The 21414-nt window shown below is 40.0% G+C and overlaps 1 protein-coding gene across 2 annotated transcripts; it reads right to left on the bottom strand.

The window, feature by feature from the left end:
- Positions 1 to 3914: 3914 nt before the first annotated feature.
- On the bottom strand, positions 3915 to 16618 carry ldlrb (low density lipoprotein receptor b). Of its 2 annotated transcripts, none has more exons than XM_059339178.1 (18): positions 16315 to 16618; positions 11130 to 11255; positions 10393 to 10515; positions 9091 to 9462; positions 8676 to 8792; positions 8428 to 8550; positions 8027 to 8149; positions 7620 to 7748; positions 7307 to 7478; positions 6947 to 7174; positions 6705 to 6823; positions 6454 to 6593; positions 5531 to 5672; positions 5283 to 5435; positions 4997 to 5197; positions 4468 to 4542; positions 4169 to 4329; positions 3915 to 4057 (listed from the first exon to the last, which is right to left on the bottom strand). In XM_059339178.1, exons 1-18 carry the CDS (start codon positions 16394 to 16396, stop codon positions 4019 to 4021), a joined length of 2625 nt encoding a protein of 874 aa, XP_059195161.1. In that variant the 5' UTR covers positions 16397 to 16618; the 3' UTR covers positions 3915 to 4018. The 2 variants fall into 2 exon arrangements, with proteins under 2 accessions (XP_059195161.1, XP_059195168.1); XM_059339185.1 differs by having other exon boundaries at positions 4997 to 5194.
- Positions 16619 to 21414: the final 4796 nt, after the last annotated feature.

The raw sequence follows: 21414 nt of genomic DNA, 5'->3' as shown, positions 1-21414 counted from the left end.
CATCTGTCACCTGAGCCTCAGGTGCATCAGCCTTATTGCCTCATGGGTGCAACACACAATTAAACTCAGGCTAATTTGTTTGAAATAGAACACTGTCAACAATGGAGCTGCTATGGAGAGATGAAATTAGTGGTTGCAAATATCATTTTGTCCATAATGTTAAGACCATTAAAAAGTGAAGTGAATGCATATAACTCAAACGCCATTTGGCCTTCATTAGATGTGACACTGTTGGGTGTGGAGTCCTTCACGTTGGAATGTGGATCCCAGTTCCTGACAAACGACATACCGAAGCTCAATGCTGATGGCAGCGTGTCCTTAAACAGGGCCTGTCCCTGACGTCAAACCCACTCACTCAAGGTCCCAAAGTCATTCAGCCATTTATTTTATTCCACTAAGCCTCTGCTATTTAAAGCCAAGTGTGTCATGGAAGATTTTTGAATTGACAGATATTAAAATTGTTCGTCAACTAAACCATTTTTTTCTGTGAAACACTTTCATCCCAGTTGGTAGCTTCTAACTTTAAAGACAGATGCTACATAGAATTCTCCTCATATATAAGTGTGGTAATCAAACATGGTTTTTAATGAAAAGTAGAAACATAAAAGGTAACACTTACCGTCATCATAAAACTTTTTAACCATTTTGATGCTTTTATTCTGCAAGCTCTAGTTTATATGCATCTATTGCTAAAGCATCATAAAGTTGGTAAAAACTTGATGAAAATCAGAGCAGAGCTTTTGTTTTTAAACTTATGGCTCAAATTCATTTGGCAATAATCAGTCCATCACCTCTGGCATCCTCATCCTCTTTCTCATGCATGCACTCACCTAAGCATCAACTTGTAAGATTTATATCCTGTTTTTTGTATCATTATTATAATTACCCAACAGTTTTACGTTATGATAGTTTGTTACTGGTTACCTTCCCTTTCTGTAAGGAGGGCTGTATGTTGTTGATAAATTACTTCCCAGTTGCTATTGATGCTTCCTCAGTGACCTCCTCCTCTGCACTCTGAAGCACCGCGGGGGCTGTCATTGTGGAAAGAGGAACCATTATCAAGCATGAATTATGGAGGAGGTTTATTAGATTAGTGAGAGGATGTTTGCTGGTTGTAAGCTTTTATGGGTGTGTCAGGCCATCTCGGACTATTCAGTCAGAATCCTTATAGCCTTCATTCATGACTTGTGTTAAATTCTACATTAATGTTTAATTTGTCTTCATCCTATGGGGAAACATTATGAAATGAGATTCCAGAAAGGGAATATGAAAACACGTAGAGAGACATTAGGACATATTTTCCAAACACAAAGCCAGGTCAGCCAATTTAAAATAACATGACAAGAATTAAGTAGAATTAGTAGCAAAATCTTTCCCCATTAATCTGCAGAAATTCAAGGTTTAACTGAGTAAAATAACTGTCTCTGTATGTTGTGAGTTTATTCATTTAGATCTGATTTATTAGTATGCACTGTGGATTCAACTAAATTCTGTATCTCTTGTTTAAACAAAACTAGCAGATGATTCAAATGAAAGCAAACACATTTGTTATCATCTTAGGCACAAGACCATCAAATTCCCCATCATGTGATAACAAATCTGCTCTTTTGACAGAGCCTGATGGTACGTTAAAGTACTCATCCACTCTGTATTGTATTGTAGATGGAGAACGATGGCAACGTCTCCAGGCAACAAGACGATAAACAGGTTTCATGGACATCCATTGTACCAAAGATAATCAGCTTTGTCAGCTCTGTAAGACATTCAGTACTCGGATCAGTTTTTATCTTGTGTTCTCAAATAATCTACAAGAAATCATCAGACATGGATCAGATGAGACACCATTTTTCTTGTCACATGTCCTAGATGAGTTCAGTCATATTTAGGGCTGGGTGTCGTTTAAAAATGCATGATACCTGACTGATTTAATGTATATATATTTATGGTTTTATCCTGTTTTTTTTTTGCCTTTGTTATACATATATTTTTATATATACTGCTTTTGAATACCATTCAATGTATGCATATATTGTGTCACAAAATTGTTTCACTGTAACTATTTTCAGTGTTGTCTATCTTGTTGTCTGTTTTTGTTGAGAAAAGCAATAAACAAAGTGGGTGGGTGCTGATATCAGCACCAATGCCTGCACCCTTAAGTAGAGTTCTTCATTTGATACCTTTTTTTTCTTTTTCATTCTAGATCTTAGGTAGCAGCATGTATTTACATGAAACGTAAAGTGCCACCACCACTCCTCCCCATTCAAATGATTTTTACACAAATTACACCCTGAACTACCAACTACACTGTGCTCCACTTCCTCACATACAGAGTGTATGGGTTGTAGCTGCTGCTGCAGCAGTGGGCCAGTCACACCATATTTAATCGAAGAAGAGATCTGGGTACAAAAAGGATAAAATGCAGGTGGTCATTTAAGTTGAGTTTTGATATCACTTGGGTTATTCTAAAGGTATTGAGTACCAATACCGAGCCTTAAACATAATACAGCTTTTCCCAGTAATAATATAATAGAATAAAAGAATAATAAAGACTAATAAAGACAAGGACATGTTTTTAAATATTTTTTATTTTATTAAAAAAAGACCAACAAAACCAAAAACAAATGTGCACTGTCAAGCAGGCTGTTGTGCATCAATCCTTACATACATTTTGCTGTGACGGGGAACATCATGCTTTGCACATTACAGTATGTGCCTGAATCTCACAGTGAAAACAAAAAGACAAAGTAACAGAAAATGAAATCAAAATAAATTATTACTTTTATCATCTGAAAAAGTCACAACTGTGTGAGGAACAAAGAAAACATTTCTATGTAACCTGCAGCAGAAACCTGCAGCAGTGACTCAAACAGGATGTTGCACACACACAGCTGAGGTGTGTTTGATTGAACTTAAGTTAAATAACAGCTGTACAATGTAATGGTTAGACTGGCTTAGCTAGAACAAAAGCAACACACCATGTAGGTGCTAACATATAGCATTAATGTTTCCACAGCTAGACAACAACAAACAAAATCCATCTTTCTTTATATTTCCATAAATAAATAAAAGAATCTCTTAAATATTTACAACACTTCTTGATTAAAATGTACAAATATAAAAAGGCAACAGCAGTGAACTTAAGAGAATTTTACAAAAAATATTTACAGAAATTATTTACAGTGTTATGATATGTAATCACCTACAATCACTTTTTACTTATTCATTAAAAAAAGAAAATTCTTCATTTTGGTTGACTTCAGAAAACTCAGCAGCTTTTCCATTTACAGTGTAAACCATCTGTGACTTTCCACACTGCACTATCTTGTTTGAAGATGGGTCACAAAAAGAGGAAAATATAACATTAGAGTACTGATTTCTATGGGAGTTACATTTGAGATTGGATGGGTGATAAAGACTCTGATATGGGAGCCAACTAAACGTGCAACTCTGTACCCAGAGAAGGCTGCAGTATAACTATGAAGAAGTTGGAAAGATAAAGAGGTCAGTAAGGCATTTATATGCATCCAATAAACGTTGCTAGTGTGGATGGAAGGCACACATGAGTGTTAAGACAGTAAAAGTCAGGCTTTTCAAGTTAATCTTCCAGAACTTGTACTTGTGTTATCTAATCAACATACTGAGGCAAATGTGTTGGTGGCAAAGTAAGACAATTTTCTGATAGCTTCAAAAGAGTCAAGGCTCCGGGATTAAGAACATCATCTTCTGAAACCATGCATTAGTCCTTCAGTTTGTGGTCTGGCTAAATAGCTTCCTGCACTTCTGCTCTATTCTTGTCATAGGAAGGTTTTTAAAGATCTTTTTTTTTCTTTTTATCTTCAGACTTGGACGGCACAGTGCTGAGGTCAGAAACATTAAGCCACAAAATTAGCTCACTGGGGGGAGGGGGGGGAGCAGCAGTAGAAATAATATGGCCTTTGTTGCTTCGTGTTTGCATCAGGACAAAAAAAACACTTCAAATAAAGCTATTGTCTTCTTCTTCTTCTTCTTCTTCTTTAGGTCATGCAATATCCATGTCCTCCATGCTCAGCATTTGTCTCTGCAAAATAAAGTAACATTGAATAAGAAAATCAGTAAAACTACACAGTTAGAGTTAATTTTTAGAGACTATATTTAACAATAAAGCGAGCTGGTATCAAAGTGAAGATACCTGAGGGTAAACGTAGCCTTCAGAGCTGTTCCTGCAGATGTGTAGCTCATCCTCTGTGGTTTTCTGGTACACTGGATTGTCAAAGTGGATGGTGTTGGTGTTCTTCAGACGCCAGTGTCTCCATAGCAGCACTGCTCCAAAGATCACCAGGGACATGACGACTGCGGAGCAAAAGAGGAGTTGAAGGTCATTTGGTGAAAAATGAAAATAGGTGCAGACTAAACAGCCCTTTAGGCAGCATCTGGGGGTGAGAAGAGTAGAGTGTGTGGTTGAAAAAAAAAGTCAAATGTGGGACTTACGTATTGGCAGCACGATGTAGAGAGCAGCAGGGTGGGAAGAAGGGGCTTCTTTGGGCAAGGCTGCCAATTTGTTACCTGAAATAACAAAAAAATACATTGTTATTTTTATATTATTCCTTAAAATGAACTAGGAAGATCAATACTGCTCTTGTCTGTATGGCAAATTCTGTATGAAGCTGCAGCCATAAGATGGTAAGCTTTGACAGCTTACCCTGCTTAAGCGTCTCTTTACTCTAAATGGGATCATAATTTAATTGAAACTAGTTATTGAGACCATAAACTAATTAAGAAAATGTTTACTGAAATAATAAATCTAATGACGAGTAGGTTCATTTTCTCATAGATTTCTATACAAGCTAACTTCTTTTTGCAACCAGTGGAGTCGCCCCCTGCTGGCCATTTTGAAGAATGCCGGTTTAAGGCTACATCCACTTCTTTAATACAGTCTGTTCAACAATAAAATACTCATCAACACATCAACATTTTCTAAACTGTAGTTTAGTTGCAGTTATTCAGAACCTCCCTGTACCTTGAACAGTAGCGGCAGGCTGCTTTGAACTCTGCTGGCTGGATGAGGTAGTTGCAGGTTTTTTGGCAGCTATGGTCGTAGTAGTAGTTGGAGTTGAGGTGGTAGCTGGGGTGGTAGTGGTGGTGGAGACGGGCTGCCTGCGTGGAGCAGATGTGGCGGGAGCTTTGGGCGGGAGCGGTGTAACAGTTTTGTTGACGACTGCTGGGAAAGTAAATATAAGGATTACCGCCATGATTCAATGCGAAACTTTGGTTTATTCATCGTGCCAGGTGCAGGGGACACCTACCTGTCACACACATCCTCATGTCAGCTCCCAGAGTCATGTTGTCTTTACAGGCACAGGTGTATTTAGGAGAGTGCTGGTTGATCTGAGGGGCAGGGAGGCACAGAAACTCACATCCCCCATTCATATTGTTGCTCTCTGTGCACCAGTTTGTACCTACAAGAGAGAAAGGTGGAAGCATTAGAAATCTTTATATGGCTTTAACAGTTTGCTTGTTACAAAAGCTCTCAGATCGAGTGATGTTTCTGTACCGATTGGCTGTTTGAGTTTGTGGTACAGTACGATGTCCTCTGGCTGGTCCAGGTCTGCTGCCAGCTGAGTGATGTCCTTCCCCGTCAGGCGGTTAGCACTAAAAACTGCACTGTTGGTCATGTCCGTCCAAAACACTTTCTCCTGTTGAAAAGAGAAATGCAACTTGAGTTAGTTTAGCAACATTACTTTTAGTTGTTTGAATATTTCATCTAAAACACAAATAGATAAATGATAAAAACGGATTAGGACTTCTAATCCAAATCTTTTGGGAATAAAAGGCAGACTCAGCACTGGCTTTATACTCCTAAACCATTTTATCTGGATAATGCTAACCTTGCATGAATGGATTACTGACTGACTAGACTAAAATACAAACTTAGGTATGGACTATATTTTCCCAGTATTTTAATGTCTTCACTCTGTTTTTTTGTTTTTGTTTGTCTCTCTCATTCACGTTTACGATGTTATCTTCCAGCAACAAGTCACTTCGTGAGATTTCAGGACAAGTTCTCCTTGAGTTAGACTTGGTTTGACACAATAACAAACAGACCGGATCAAGTGAAAGGTAAAAAGGAAGAGGTTCAATCCACTATAGATGGCACAATTAGGATTACACAAATCCTAAAAGGATACACAAAAGGATTACAAAACTGTGGTCCCTGTTAGTCATTTAAACACAAAAACATGGGAAAATAGGATCCAGGTTTAAAAATACAAAAGTTTTCCTTTAAGTACATTATAGTTTATGTGTTAAGATGAATAAACCTTTCCTTTAAATAATTTTGTCATTTGAGGCAGATCGTGTTTTTAACAACCAGTCTTCATTCTGAGCTGGCTTTTTAGGAAATAGCATCCATACCCACACCGAAACGCCTTCAATGACTTATTTATCACCTGGGGATACATTGCCTTCATTACTAACCTCAAAGACGGTCAGAGAGAGGGGATGGGCTAGCTTTTCCTTGCTGAAAATGAGGCTGTGTCTTGTCTCTCCGTTCACGTCAATGCTGGACAGAGTGTGCATCTTGGAGTCCACCCAGTACAGACGCTGGTTCACCATGTCTGTCCAAACGCACCAAGACATATTATGAACATTTGACAGATCAATATAACTATGTACAAGGAATGGAAGCTATTGATTCCCATTTAGTGCATCCATGATGTTCTGCTTACCGAGGGTGATGCCATTGGGCCACAAGATGTTATCTGCTACTAAGGTAACCCGATCTGCACCATTCAGCCCACTCTTCTCTATCTTTGCCTGCTCACCCCAGTCTGTCCAGTACATAAAGCTAAAGAACACACAGAAAGAAATTATGAATGACAACAAAGAGCTCCAGTTGATCTGAAAAATACATTTAAGCATATTCTCAAATTTCTCCCACATATGCAACCTGTCTGAGACTACCACTTACTTATTTACTGGGTCCACTGTGATGGCTCTTGGCTTATCCAGGTCTTTTGTGATCAGGGTCTTCATCTTGCTGCCGTCTGTCGTTGCCACAGAGATAGTCTTCAAGACGCTGTCAGTCCAGTAGATGTTGCCATGGATCCAATCCACTGCAAGGCCCTCTGGGGCCTCGATCCCGCTGCCAATTACCACAGTGTGGTAAGAGGAGTTACCGGCCATGTCGATCCTGGAGCTGTCGGGAGGCAGACGAGGGTTTAGAGTTTCACCTTAGAGACAGATATCGCTTTCAAATACAGAGAGAGTTATAGATACAGGCTTTTCGGTGCAGCACAGACCGATGAGAAGATTTCAGAGTCTTTCACACCTGTAGATTTTTTTCAGAAACAGGTCAGACCAGAAGATCATCTTGTTCGGCATGTCTATGTCCAGAGCCATCACGTTCTTCAGCCTGGGGATGAGAGTGACGTACTCGCTGCGGTCCACCGTCATCTTCCTCACCTCGTGTCTGTTGGTGAAGTAGAGGGTGGGCACAGTGCCTGGAGGACATAGAAGAGAAAAGAAAAATGTTTTTTTAAATACGAATCTTTAGCTCATGCAAATCTGGCAACTGTCAGATGAGACAGCTGCTCTTGAGAGAGAATATTAGATAAGGACACAAGCTTTCTGTCAAACATTACCTGATTCAGCCCGGCACGTCTTGGTCGCAGGGTCGATGTCGTAGCCCTCCTGACAATCACACTTGTAGCTGCCGGGCAGGTTGATGCAGATCTGACTGCAAGTGTCTGGCTCATCACATTCATTAATGTCTGCAGGTGGAGGAACAGAAGGTCAACGGGCAAATTGGGAGATAGCTTTTGGCAAATAAACTCAAGTTTGTAATTAGGGTTGCAGAATATATTGATTCAGCATGCTACAACTTTTTTGTTGCTTGATGCAAAAGAAAAACTAAAGCTTTTCTTCAGGTGAGCATGACCTTTGACCCCCTAAGATGAAAATTCTTTAAGCTGCCTTTAATTTTCAACACATATTTCACGGAAATAAAATATCACAATGTACAGTCCTTTGTCAGAATCTGTCCTCTCACCTTCACAGGTTTTCTTGTCCGTCTTCAGGAAGTATCCAGTACGGCAGGAGCAGTTGAAGCCAACAGTTAGGTCGGTGCAGAAATGGGAGCATCCACCATTTTTAGTCAAACACTCATTTTTGTCTGTGGAGAGGCAGATACAGAGAGCTTACACAGTATTCCTGACAACCGTTTTCCTAATGGAGGCTCAAATCGACGGTGAACTCACTCATTCAAACCACAAACTATCGAGGCCAGTCGGCCAAGGCTACTTTGCGAGCTCTTCCTATTCATATTTTCCAGGCTGTCATGTCGTTTTTACTTTTTCTACAAGCAGCAATGGAGCCTGAGTATATACACTAAACTTCCTGCTCTGATGATTTCTGGCTGTTGGGTGGATGGCAAAGCAAGACTTCACTTACCACACTCATTGGCAGGTTCATCCGACGAGTCCCTGCAGTCTTTCCGTTTGTCGCACACTTTAGCCATGCTGATACACTCCCCGCTGCTGCACTTGAACTTGGTGGGGCCTTCACATGTATTTTCTGTGGAGCATAACAGGAGAGTTTGACTGTAATCTAATGATATGAGACAGCTTTGCAAAGACATTACGACTTTTCCAAAAGCAGAAAATATTAGCGTCTGTATATAGTTGAGTGCAAACAGTCACCTATGTGGCAGCCTAGCTCATCACTGAGGTCCCTGCAGTCGGGCACGTTGTCACATTGGCGGCTGCCATGGATACAGGCACCGTCATAACACTGGAACTCATCTGGACGACAACGACCTAGAAAAGAAGACAAATGGGTAAAACAAGAGAAAGAGAGTGAAATGAGATACTGGATGACACAGAATGAGGAGAAAACCCTCAGTGACATGATCTTGTGTCAATATTGATGATGCTGAGCAGGTGGCCCTGGATGGCAACAGGATATTATGTATGCTCAAGCATGACTAGGCCACATCTGTTAGGCTCAGTTTTCTATGAAAATGAACAATATGAGGATTCATCAGAGGGAGGTCTGTTTGCAGAAGAGAAGATGGATGAAATGAAAAAGTGAGGGAATATAAGAAAAGCGACTCACTGCAGTTAAGTTCATCCGATCCATCCAGGCACTCTGCGTTTCCGTCACACCTCCAGCTGCTGTGGATACAATCACCATTTGCACACTGGAACTCGTTGGCGGCACAGCTCGGCATCTTCTTCTCCCGACCAACACAGTTCTGCGGCCACTCGTCTGACCCATCGGCGCAGTCTTTATCTCCATCGCATTTCCACCGGACCGGCACACACACCGAGTTGTTGCACTGGAAGGAACCAGAGCTGCAGGTGGGTTTGGGGCAGTTAGCCTCATCTGAGCCGTCTGGACAGTCGTTGTCCTTGTCGCAAACGAAGCTGTTGGATATACACTCGCCGTTCCCGCAGCGAAACTGGCCAGCGCTGCATTGTTTGGCCGCTGTAGTGAGGAAGGAGAGAGGAGTTAATGTGATGTTAAGGCAGAAATGTGTTGCAACAGTATGATATATCTTCACGGTACGATAACCTTCTTAGAAAATATCACGGTATCACACAATTATTATTATTGGTTTTTTTGGGTTGATAACCGTTGCAGCCCTAGCTCAGATGTGAAATTCCCACAAAGAAACACAACAGCGGAGCTATTTATTGTTATAATAACCTTAACTAAGTCCCACATTGGCAAGTATTATCAGGACATCAGGATTGTTGTTTGTTTTGTTTGATGTCTCTTTTGCTGCAACTAGTGAAAGAACTGTGTTTAAATGTACTGACACAAGACACATTTTAGCCTCCACCTGATTCCATTCTTCAAGTATATTCATTTCAAATTCCTGATCTCTTTACTTTATTTGTAATTATTTGTCTCCATACCCTTTGGAGTAACCTTAACTTTGTTGCAAAATAAGATAAAGGCTGACAGCCACCATCTTTATTCATATTTCTTGAGTGCACAAAAAACACAATTCATGAAACACAAACACACAAAAAAACATAATTGAGGGAAATACATAATAAAGTGGAAAAATCTGATTTTGCAAATGAACTCTACAAATATTTATTCAAGGTGAATTAATATCCATATTGTGTTGTTAATGCACATAATATACATATATGGGAAAATATTCTGTAAGCTTACTTAATTACACTATGCATCTGTTATTGTTTGTTTTGCTGCTGTGACATTCCCGTATGAGATCAATAAAGTATCTTATCTTATCTTAGACAAAATTAACTTCTACAGCACATCATACTCCTGTACACCAAAATCAGGAAGCCACAGTTCTGGTTTTGTTTTATTTCTTTATTGTTTGTGATGATTAAGTGTGTTGTGAAAAGTGTCAATAATAATTATGTATAAAAAACGTACTGCAGTTTTTCTCGTCAGCTCCGTTGTCACATTCCGCTCTGCCGTCACAGTGCCAGGCTCCGGGGATACACTGGTTCCTCGGAGCGCCACAGTTGAACTCGGACGGCTGACATGTTTTGGATGCTGAGGACAGAAACAGGAAGTGTGACTGAAATGATCTTATGTATTAACAAATAGATATGGCCTGTGACAACAGTTACATTGTAAAACTGAACAATCATTTACTAGTAATGAAGCTACTGTACTGTGGCCTCATTATTGTGTTTTTGCTTTATTGATTTCATGTGATGAGCAGGTCAGAATAATGGTCCTGTGTTTGATTTCATTCATTTTTTTGTATTTATTAGTGTAACAATTAGTTTATTGATCTATTAAGATCAACTTTAATACAAATCAATTAACTATTCTGATAATCAATTAATAGTTTTCTTAATTTCTATGATCCCAATATTTGCTGTTTCCAGCTTCTCTACTTCTGTGCAGATTTGATTCTTTTTCTTTGTTATATATGAAAGCAAATTGAAAATCTTTGGTTTTGAAGTGTTGGTCTAATAAAAAACAAACAAATTGAAGACTCTTTCATAACTTTTATAGACAAAACAACTGATAAAGATAATCAGTGGCACACAGGATAGTGAAAATTGTTGCCAGTTGCAGTCCTCTTTATGTTTTTATTTATTTTCCAGGTAGATCAACATCACATGTCGTCAGTGATATGAAATAATTAAATAACTCACCGCAGGTTGCAGGCAGTTCATCGGTCCCGTCACCACAGTCGTCACTTCCATCACAAATCCACCTATCGGTGATACACTTCCCGTTCCCACACTTAAACTGATTGGAGCGGCATGTCACTGCTGCATCTGTGAATGATAAAAATTACAGACTTTAGTGTGACATGAGGACAAACTGCCGACATTATCAGCGTCTACTGTTTAATTTACTGCTCATGAACACCTTCAGGAACGTGAGCTTGAGTCAACACAAAAACTGGTATCTTTGTGAAGTTAAAATTTAACTGAAAACTACACACAGGGCAAAAGAAATGAAGGCTGCAGAAGGCCCACACCTTTTACTCTTTGCTTAACACACAGGAGATTAACAAATTAAGATAACAACAATGTGTGGTTCCTTGACTCATGTAAGAACAAGACATGGAGCAATCCGACTTTAACATGAATTATTTGTACAGAGGAAGCCCTTCCTTTACAGGCACACAAAATTAGTAGTCATATCTTTCTTTATTCCCCCTGGCACACACAGGCAGTCATACCCTCTTTCTCAGACCCTAAGTCATACCCTAAGTTCTCTCTTTCCCCTTTACTTTTGGACATTAAAGTCTATATATAATTTTTTTTTAAAAACCAAATATATAATAAGAGATGCCTAGAAGATAAAACAACAAATAAGAGGAGGAGAAAAATAGTTTTTAGATATCCAAAAATCATTGATGGATTACTGAACAGGTCTACCAGGCACCATCAACAAAATGTCACTCAAAGATACACGTACCAACAAGGGAGAGACTCAAAGTTACCACAAAGTAACATAAAACGACTACAAAGAGATGCACAACAGCTGCAAAGAAACACAAATACACTCACTAATAAAAGTGGCAGAAACAACCACAAAGAGACCCCCCACCCACACCCACACACACACACACACACATCTTAGTTTCTCCTCCTAGTGTAGCAACCTTTGACGTTACTGTAACAAACAGTAGATTTAACCCAACCACACTCTTTGACACATTTCAGGTATGGAACAGGACTCAAACGTCTCTTTTTGTCACATGAGTGGAGACAGCTTTACTACAGTTTCAAAGTTTGAACCGGCGCGACCTTAGATTGACCCTAAAACTCAGAGGACCCGAGACGATCACGCCTCAATGAAGTCGCCTGTCAAAGCGAAGGGCGCACCAACATCAAGGCAGATGTGAAACCAACAGAGGCCATTCACAGTGGCGTGCGTGTCATTCTCCATCACCTCTGCACTGCCAGTCTCTCCTGTGACCTGCAGGCTGGGGACATGACAGATGACAGACTATCCCTTTAAGACAATAGCATGGGAGGAGTTGGACAATCACACCACCAGTAGCTGATTGGTCCCAGAGTGGCATTCCTCATAACAGCATCACCACGGTGACCAACAGACCGAGGCGGAGACTACAAACACACAAGGAAGTCTGTCAACGTGAGGATGAGTGGTGACAGCTAAGAAGTGCCGGTCTGACGGATGATTCAGGAAATTGTAAAATAGAGGCGAGGTTTCTCAATACTGGGAGTACCAACAAGAGTCTCCTCCCTCCTTCTTCGAAAGTGTAAAAACAGAAGTGAGAAGTCGACTGAATTTCATTTTTTATTGTTCATGGGAAGATTAAGTCAAGTTTTCACTGATTGGGGGAAAAACGTCTCTCTAACTGTCTACCCCATACACCCATGCTTTCAGGGAAAGACACTTAAACGCTCACACACATGGCGGCATGACGTGCAGCCAGCATGGATTCCAGTAACAGAGTTTCCAAAGCACTCTCCAGCTGTTCCTGAAGATATGCCGTGACTTACTGTATACACAATGGAGAAATAAAAGAGTTTCCCTGCAGCTCTTGCTCACTTTCCCTTCTTGAGAAACGGTTGTAGAAGAAAAGTGGGTCAACTTCCTGACCTCCAAACTCCTGACCCCGTCCGTCTGTGAGGGCTGAGAAGCTGGAACTGTTTTCATTTTCCAACTGCTAATCTTTCCTTCCACATGTGGGCCACGAGCTTCCAAGATATACTGTACAGCAAGATGAGGTTTCCTTTAATTCTTTACAGGAAGTTGTTTCTGTGGTGAAGGTTTCACATTTGTTTTGGCTAACGGAGAAGATTTTAGTTAGGCATATATATCTCAACTCCTCAATTTATATCTAAGATCTACATCAAATGTTACCTACTAATCTCATTTAGCACCTTGAATGTGTTCTACTTTTCGTCTCTCTCTGAAAATTGAATTGGGTCACGTACACCACAACCATATTTCGTCCAAAAAGCCACAGCCCTGTCAGGTACAGCCGAAAAACCAAGTTCAAAAACAACCGCCTCTGCATCTTAATTTAAACAGTGAAACTAGCTGCGTCCTGCTGACATTTACAGCTACAGACAGAGAAGCAAGACTGCAGCCTTCAGGTAAACAGTTGTGTTTGAACAGCATTGTAAGCAGAGAGTGCCTCAATTGCTTCTGCAAAGAAACTGCACCGTCCAAATGCTATTTATACCCACAGTGTGAACCTGACAACCAGCAAACTGCACAGTCATAACACCACCATGTAAGGCCATTCAAGTGCTATCTCGAACACACACCAGGCTGCTACGATTCACTCTGAATTGCATGAAAGACAGACTTGTTAAACAGCAGAAACTGGCCAAACGAATGGCAGATACAAGAGGATTAGACAAGTCGTCATCACAACGCTGCATGACAGCAATCGCCCTTTGTGATGCATTCCTGTCTTTTTATGGAACATGCATGCAGTGCACACACACACACACACACACACACACACATACACACACACACACACACACACACCAAAAACCTTCATAAAGAGGTGTGTTTATTGACTCAAACATACAGCCAGCAGTTAATAAGTAACCAGGTTGTATGTGCATCAGGAGGCAGTCACTTCTGCTTTGGATCTGGGTTTTTCTGGTTAGTCTGATTAATCTGCTGTTTTACTCTATTTAGATGAATTCACTGAGGTCATTGTATGGTCACTGTGTGATGAGTTAATACTGCTGCACAGTAATGTGGATGAATTAAGTTGGATTCCAAGAACAGATCTGATCATCTTAGTTTAAGACTTTACAAAGTAAGCGCTAAAATTTAAATGTAAGACCTGATAATGAGGTCACAGTCTGCAGGCGTATCATACTGCTGCACATTTCCTCTGCAGCTGTCAGTTAATGTCAGTATCTCACCCGTTCAGCCCTCTTATTGTACAGCATGCTGCAGAGGTAATTCTAAATGATTTACAGATGAAAGTGTTGTCTTTGTGAGTCACTGCAGTCTATGGTAAAACTTTCGTCTCACATGTGGAAAAAACCCTGTGGCTTTCCTTTTAACCGTTTACTACAGTGCGAAGCCATGCCTCATCGCAGGAGTATGCTAAACACAAAGTGAACACATTAAACAAACCATAACCCGACCTTTAAACGGAGGGAAAGAAAGTGCATGTGAATATCCTCTTTAATGCACACACACACAGCGGAGATCTGATGACTGGAAGTGAGTGCCATGAACTGGGGAAAAAACTTCAGTTTTAATCTGAAAAGCTCTTGGAGGACAGTTGAGATTATAAAGGATTACTAGCTGGCAGAATGGGGCTGAAGCCAGGTTCATTCTCAGCATATTTTGGTCCTTAAAGGGTATTAGGTGCACTCCTTCTCCAAATGTGCTATTTGTATGAAAATAAATGGAAATCGTAATAATCCATTTCCAGCCAAATGAATGGTGGTGAAGAGGAACTAAAATAAAGGAGGATTTTATGATGTTTTTATTAATTGTATTACCTGTCAATAATACATTATCTGTAAAACTAACCACTTATTAATGTAGGTCATTCATTGCGCACTAAACCTACTATAGGAGTAGATTATGGGGTTGACGCAGGGGACACGTCCCACTCAATGTTATGTACACATGCATTTGCTCCTTCCATAGATGCAGCAATATTTCTGGTAAATAGGTGGTGGCAGTTTGCAACCACAAAGACAATGGTTGCAATTCGCCACAGAACTGAAGGAAGATGAAGCAACTATACACGGTTGAAGCAGGAAGTACCATGACATCTCCACCAGAAAGTAATGCAGAAAAGGCACAAATTGGTTCATCAAATTTCACAAGAATGCAGGAAATTAGTTTCACCACTCAAAATTTCTTGAGGGAGGAACCAAGACCCTCCAGTTCATATGTTTGCCCTAGAATGTTATAAAGACTACCTGTCATTGCTATTATATTTATCTGAGAGAAGATCTTTTGTTTCACTTTGGCCTTCTCTTGATTTTACTTTCTCTCTTTAACAGGGTTGAACAAGAAATCCTGGGGGGTTTTATACTGTGTTCTCTATAATCTCCCTCCTTCTCCTTTACTTCTTTCAGTAAAGGACCTTGCAGTTTCTGTTTCCAAGTACAAATTATGTTTTTTGTCTAATAAACTGATCATTTTCTTCAGATTGAAAATTGCATTGTAATGTTTGTGTGGCATAACAGTCCAGGATAAGCTGAACAGGGGAGAGGTCTCACACAGACAGACACACATATATTATCTTTGGATGCACTTGTTCAGTTAAAAGGAAAATGCAGATTTTCCAGCATCGTGTCCTTCAGCGCGCTGCAGGAGGATGCATTAGCGCTGGAGTTTAAGCCGCACCCTTTCCTCATTGACAGCCGGCTGTTTCTGCGTTTGTCCCGCCCACCTGAAACTTGAATCGGGCCGGCAGCACGGACGGTTATGATTGGCTGTTCGGTCGCATTCTAGAACGCAGCGAACCAATCAAAGCACGGTGCGCACATCCCATTCATATATGCCGAAAATGTAAACCTCACTGCGATGTTATCTATAGATAATATTTTACGAACATGTAAATAATAAAATTATCTGAATGACTGCATTTACAGGAGAATTTCAGGGGAAAGCAAAAGCTTCTTATCTCAATCTAATTCTCCTCATTCACCGCAGGAGCTCATGGAAATATTTAAACATGTAATATATAAACAACCCAATGACAGCAAATATGTTAATTATGAGGCAGAAATTATGATCTTTTTAAAGACATTTAAACGTGCAGCCGCATTAAATCAGCCTCGCAAACGTCGAAACAGTGGAGCATCCTGATCCTGATCAACCTGTGTGCGGAATTTGACAGGAAATCACATTTCTTACCTGCTTGAGGCGAAAAATGAATCAACATCAGCAGACAGCACCATGTTGACAGCAAGCTGAGTCCCCTCCACATCCTCAACATGTCCTGTCCTCCTGGTTTGTCCTTATTTGACAGCTAAAGAAGAAGAGTCAGTCAGCTGTGATGAGCGCAGCCGTGGAGGAGTGCTCCGGATCACAGCAGGCTCTGCGCGTAAAAAGGCTCCGGATCAGACTGAGAGGGTAGACAGCAGAGTCACTGCGCGGCTGTGCGTAAAAGGCGAGTGGCAGCAAAATATTATGGGGTTAGAGTCACATCTGACGATTTTCAATGAGGCTGACAGGAGGGCGGTGCTAGAGCAGTGGTGTGATGTTCAAAAGTGGCCGTGAGGGAGGAGCCACATGGTTGCTGTATCACTGTGTGTGTGTGTGTGTCATCCTTCTTTCACCCCTCCATCCAGCCTTCTCTTCCTTCCTGCAAAACCGGTGTGTTTTCCTGTGTCTGTGAGTGTGTGTGATTGGGCTGAATAAATGAAAGAAAGTGGAAAAACTGACATAGAATTAACAAAGCTATTTCACATCTTACTAAACATTTAGTAATGATATAAAAATCTGTAAAAGAAGAAGCAGCTTTTACAGTAGTGTCCTAAAACCACAGTCACGCCCTACAGTCAGGATCACTGTAATGATTTAACATACAAAAAGAAAGAAAGAAACCCTGTGTTTATATGAAACCACATGTGAGCACGTGCTCACACATGGGGGGAGTCTTGTGTAGCAGCAGGGGTTTGTGGGTAAACTAAAGGGTGATACATACTGCAGCTTTGTTTCCCACTGAGACGAGCTGGAGGTGAAACTTTCCCAGCATATGCACTTACACAGAGAAACTCTCCCCACAATTCAATCAATTTATTTAAATTTAATTTCTTCAGAATTGAACTTGAAGTAAAAATCATTTTTGTTCTTACTTAGATCTGTGGTTTTCATTTTTTACTATCAAACACATCAGTCCAGTGCAAAGCGAGAGAACAACAAAACTGGCACACAAACATAAACATTAACTACACCCAATATCTTTTATATCATATATTTATGTTTATTATAATAGTCCTATAATTATCTTGCTTTACTTATTATACTTATTTATGGTATAGTTGTAGTGAAGCCAGTAATAGTTATGAGATGGAAGAATGGTTTTCAGCTTTCAGGTAATGTGGCTTAATTGGCATTGGTTAAAGGGTTGGTTAATATGTTTTCCAGTCTGTGAGTTTTTTGCTGTAATAACCATTCCTCCTGTTCATACCAACAATTAAGAAAGACTCCTCCAAATGCACTTTTAATGTTAGTAATGAGGGCCAAAAGTCCACTGATTTTGTGCAAAAATAGATCCCAAAGTGTATCAGCAGTCCGAGTAAGAGAAATCATGTGGATGTCTTCCAAAGTTAAAGTCACCCCTCTGAATGGAAAAAACTTTTAGGGGAAACAATTTTTGCTATAAAGAGTGTAACTTTAACTAATAAACATTTGAAATTAAAACTATGGATACATCTATATATATCACTCCACCAAACCATTGAACAACTCAGTAGCTCTTATTGTGAGATGGTAAAATCTACTGATGCTGTATCTGAATTGTTTTTATGAAGTCTGGATATTTGAAAGTCAAAATGTTCAGCTGCAGCATCATATGCCATTATAAACTAAACCTAGAGTAGTCAAATGTAAAACATCAGGCTATTATGTATCTACAGTAACATCGTGCTCCTCCTGAAAAGCAAACACAACATTTGCAAAACAAAACATTAAACATTAGTAACGATGCAAAACCTATTTAAAAAAGATGATAACCTGCTCTGTAATTGTAGCTCTTTCCACATCACTTCTCGTACCTCCTGTTCTGCTGACTTAGAGTTTCACCCACATCTTATTTCATGCACCATCACAAAAACAAGCAGACCATTTCACATTCAGTTAATTTGGTTCATGATTAAAATATTGGGCTTCAGCCTCAGATTTTAATGGATCAATCAGTTTGCAATCAGTGTCTGTGTGTGTTTTCATGTGGAAGGCACGTCCTCAGTGCATGTGTGCATGTTGGGGTGTATGTGTGAGGGGGCGGTCCTTAGTCTGGCTCCTGGCCAAAGCAGGGAATGAGCTGTAGGAGGTATTCCTGGAATGTGGAAAAAGCGGCTGGATTACATATTTCTGCCACACCATTGATCACTACACACACACACACACACCCACAGACAGGAGGGCACGCTCAAAGTGCATACGTTGTGTATGTGCATGATTGTGTGTGCACAGGACATTTATTACTACACCTGTCACAATTTAGGACATTATCTTCACTGACTTCCGAAACAAAGGTAAGTGAGTCATACTGAGTGACTGCATCAGCGTAAAAGAATCCCCTCGCCTGATACTCACACAGAGACAATGGGCCTTTTTACGCAAGGCATTTGACTCATAGTATTAAAAGCACACTGATAACATTAATGATGGCTGTTAAATTGAAGGGTCCCAGTAAGTTATGACAGTTTGACATCTGATCAGTAATTTCATTATTTACACCTGTTCTTGTAGTACTGCGAATCACAGTGTTGTGGGGTGACTTTTAAGTGAAAGATGAACTTCCTTTAAAAGATCATTTATTGCATCTATAAGCTCTATAGTGTGTTGATTTATTGCTGAAACACAGACGTTTAAGGGTCATTGTGAGGCTAGTAAAGGGAACTATGTTTGTGGACTTGTTTGAACAGGAACAGGTCTTCTACATTCAATTTGGGTCATCAGAGAAAAACTTTAAACACAGAATAGCTTCAGTACAACCAATTCCAAAAAAAGACTCTAAAACACCTAAAGTGTTAATAAAACAGAGTGCGATCATTTGTTAAAAAATATATTGCATTGAAACCGTACAAAGACAGTATCTTTTTACTGTTTAAACTGATAAACCTAATTTCCTAATTTAAATATTCACTATGAATTTGATGACTGTAACATGTTCCTAAGAAGTTGGGACAGGAGCATGTTCTGCTACACTCAATAAGCATTTAGGAAATGTGTAAATGAATCAATGAAGTTTTTAAAGTCCGGGGTCTCTGTTCTTGTATGTTGCTCTTCATAATGCATTACACATTTTCAGTGGGAGACAGGTCTGGACTGCAGGTTGGCCGGTCTAGTGCCCACTCTCTTTTTCTTCAAAAAGTAACACATGCAGCATGTGGCTCTGTCTCGCTAAAATAAGCAGGGATGTCCTTGGAAAAGACGTTGTCTGGAAGGCAGCATGTGATGCTCCAAAACCTGAATATATATTTCAGCTTTAATGGTGCCTCACAGACATGTAAGTTACCCATGATGCCGTGGGCACTAATACACCTCAATACCATCACAGATGTTGTGCTTTTAACTTTGTGCTGCTAACGATGTCCATGATTTCTCCAAACAATTTGAAATGGGGACTCGTCAGACCACAGCGCACTTTTCCACTTTGCATCAGTCCATCTCAGATGAGCCCGGGCCCAGAGAAGTGGGCAGCGTTTTCGGATGTTGTTTCACTTTGCACGGTAGAATCCTAACTTGCATTTGTAGATGCAGCGCTGAACTTTTAAAACTTTTCAAATTCCGAATAAGCACAAATTTACAAAAATACACAAAACTGATCAGATAAAAGCTAAATATATTGTCATTGTACAGTTTTCAATTAAGTATGTGAAAAGAGAATAAGCAAGTGATTGCATTCTGTTATATTTAGGATGAATTCGGGTAATGTGGGACACTTTTTGCAATTTTGACTTTGTTATATTTTTCTAAATTTAAAAATATTTTATGTAATTTCAGTCACATGACACCCATGGTAGACCAATAGTAAGGGTTTTGATGACTTTACTTTAATTTACTTTTAGCAGGAAATAAACCAGCCAAACCTTAAGTATCCCACATTACCCGAATCCACCCTACGCTTTACAGTGTCCCAACATTTTTGTAATCATGGTTGTAAAAGCTTGAGTCTTGCTGCCTCTGTATGTGTGCTGTTTGGGGGGCTTCAAGAGCTGCTGCCCTCCCCCCGACAGATGTTAACTACTGGTTTTGGGTTGCTGATGGGATGCAGGAGTTCCTAGAAATCCGGAAACCAAGTCCGTCCCCTCCCCCTCTCCTCGGTCAGGAGCAAACACTGCAAAGACCCCCCAACACAGAACTCACTGTCGAGGTTCTGTTTAAAACCACACGCATCCAAACACGCGCCAAGTTCCAACTGACACTGTACATTCAACATGTTTCTCTCAGTGCCAGCCAGCCCGCTCACAAAATAAACATAAACACGAGGGGTATAGCGAGGTTGTTTATATCACCTGGATAAAGAGCTTCTGTATTCATGTATTTACATGACCTTATTGAGAAGTCAGCCGAGGTTTTAAATTGTTGGAGGCATTGGCAATGTTGGGATCGAGGTCAAGTTGGGCCAAAACAACATCTAAATGCCCAGGACTCTAGCTTTTCTTTAATGAATAGTTTAAACTTCAGCGTAATTTTAAAAAATAAAGTTTCAGCAGTAAATATATGAGTTTCATTTAAAAGGTTGTTCTGCTTCATGGGGCAGCAGTGAAACGACAGATTGGCTCATTTGTATGAGACCTCCTCCTAGTGGTCAAACTGAGACATTATGTCTGAAAGATTTATTGACAGAGTTTAGTGCTGTTTGAAGGTTTATTTCCACCCAAAATGTAAAGCCCAGTCCGGGACAAATAATTGTATCTTCCCCCTAAACATTATAACCAGATCTGATGAGAGTAAAGTGAATGTCACTGCAGCAGTACGTGTAGCTGACAGAATATTTAGGTGAAGTTCTTCTTCACTGATGGCTAAAACCCTTAAAAATATTAAAAACCTTTGACACAAACTAACTGGTTGGGATTCTTCCTCAGTTACCTCCAGCTATTAGGAATATAACACATGTATCAAATTCATCAAGAGTAATGAAGGACATCATAATGATTAATCTGCTCATAATTTGATAATGAAAATGCTGATCATAATTTCCCAGAGCCCAAGGAGACGTCTTCACATAGCTTGTATGTTCGACTAACAGTCTTAAAGACAGTATATTCAGTTAACTATCAT

Source organism: Centropristis striata, chromosome 1 (genome assembly GCF_030273125.1).
Source record: "Centropristis striata isolate RG_2023a ecotype Rhode Island chromosome 1, C.striata_1.0, whole genome shotgun sequence".
NCBI classification, from domain to species: Eukaryota; Metazoa; Chordata; class Actinopteri; order Perciformes; family Serranidae; genus Centropristis; species Centropristis striata.
This window is presented reverse-complemented; position numbering and strand designations above follow the sequence as displayed.

Excerpts from the sequence above, each read along its gene's own strand:
- ldlrb (XM_059339178.1), bottom strand. The coding sequence starts at position 16,396 with ATGTTGAGGATGTGGAGGGGACTCAGCTTGCTGTCAACATGGTGCTGT. Across the intron at positions 8,551-8,675 it reads TGAGCTAGGCTGCCACATAG|AAAATACATGTGAAGGCCCC; the intron begins GTGACTGTTTGC and ends TATGCTCCACAG. Across the intron at positions 6,594-6,704 it reads GCCCAATGGCATCACCCTCG|ACATGGTGAACCAGCGTCTG; the intron begins GTAAGCAGAACA and ends GCGTTTGGACAG.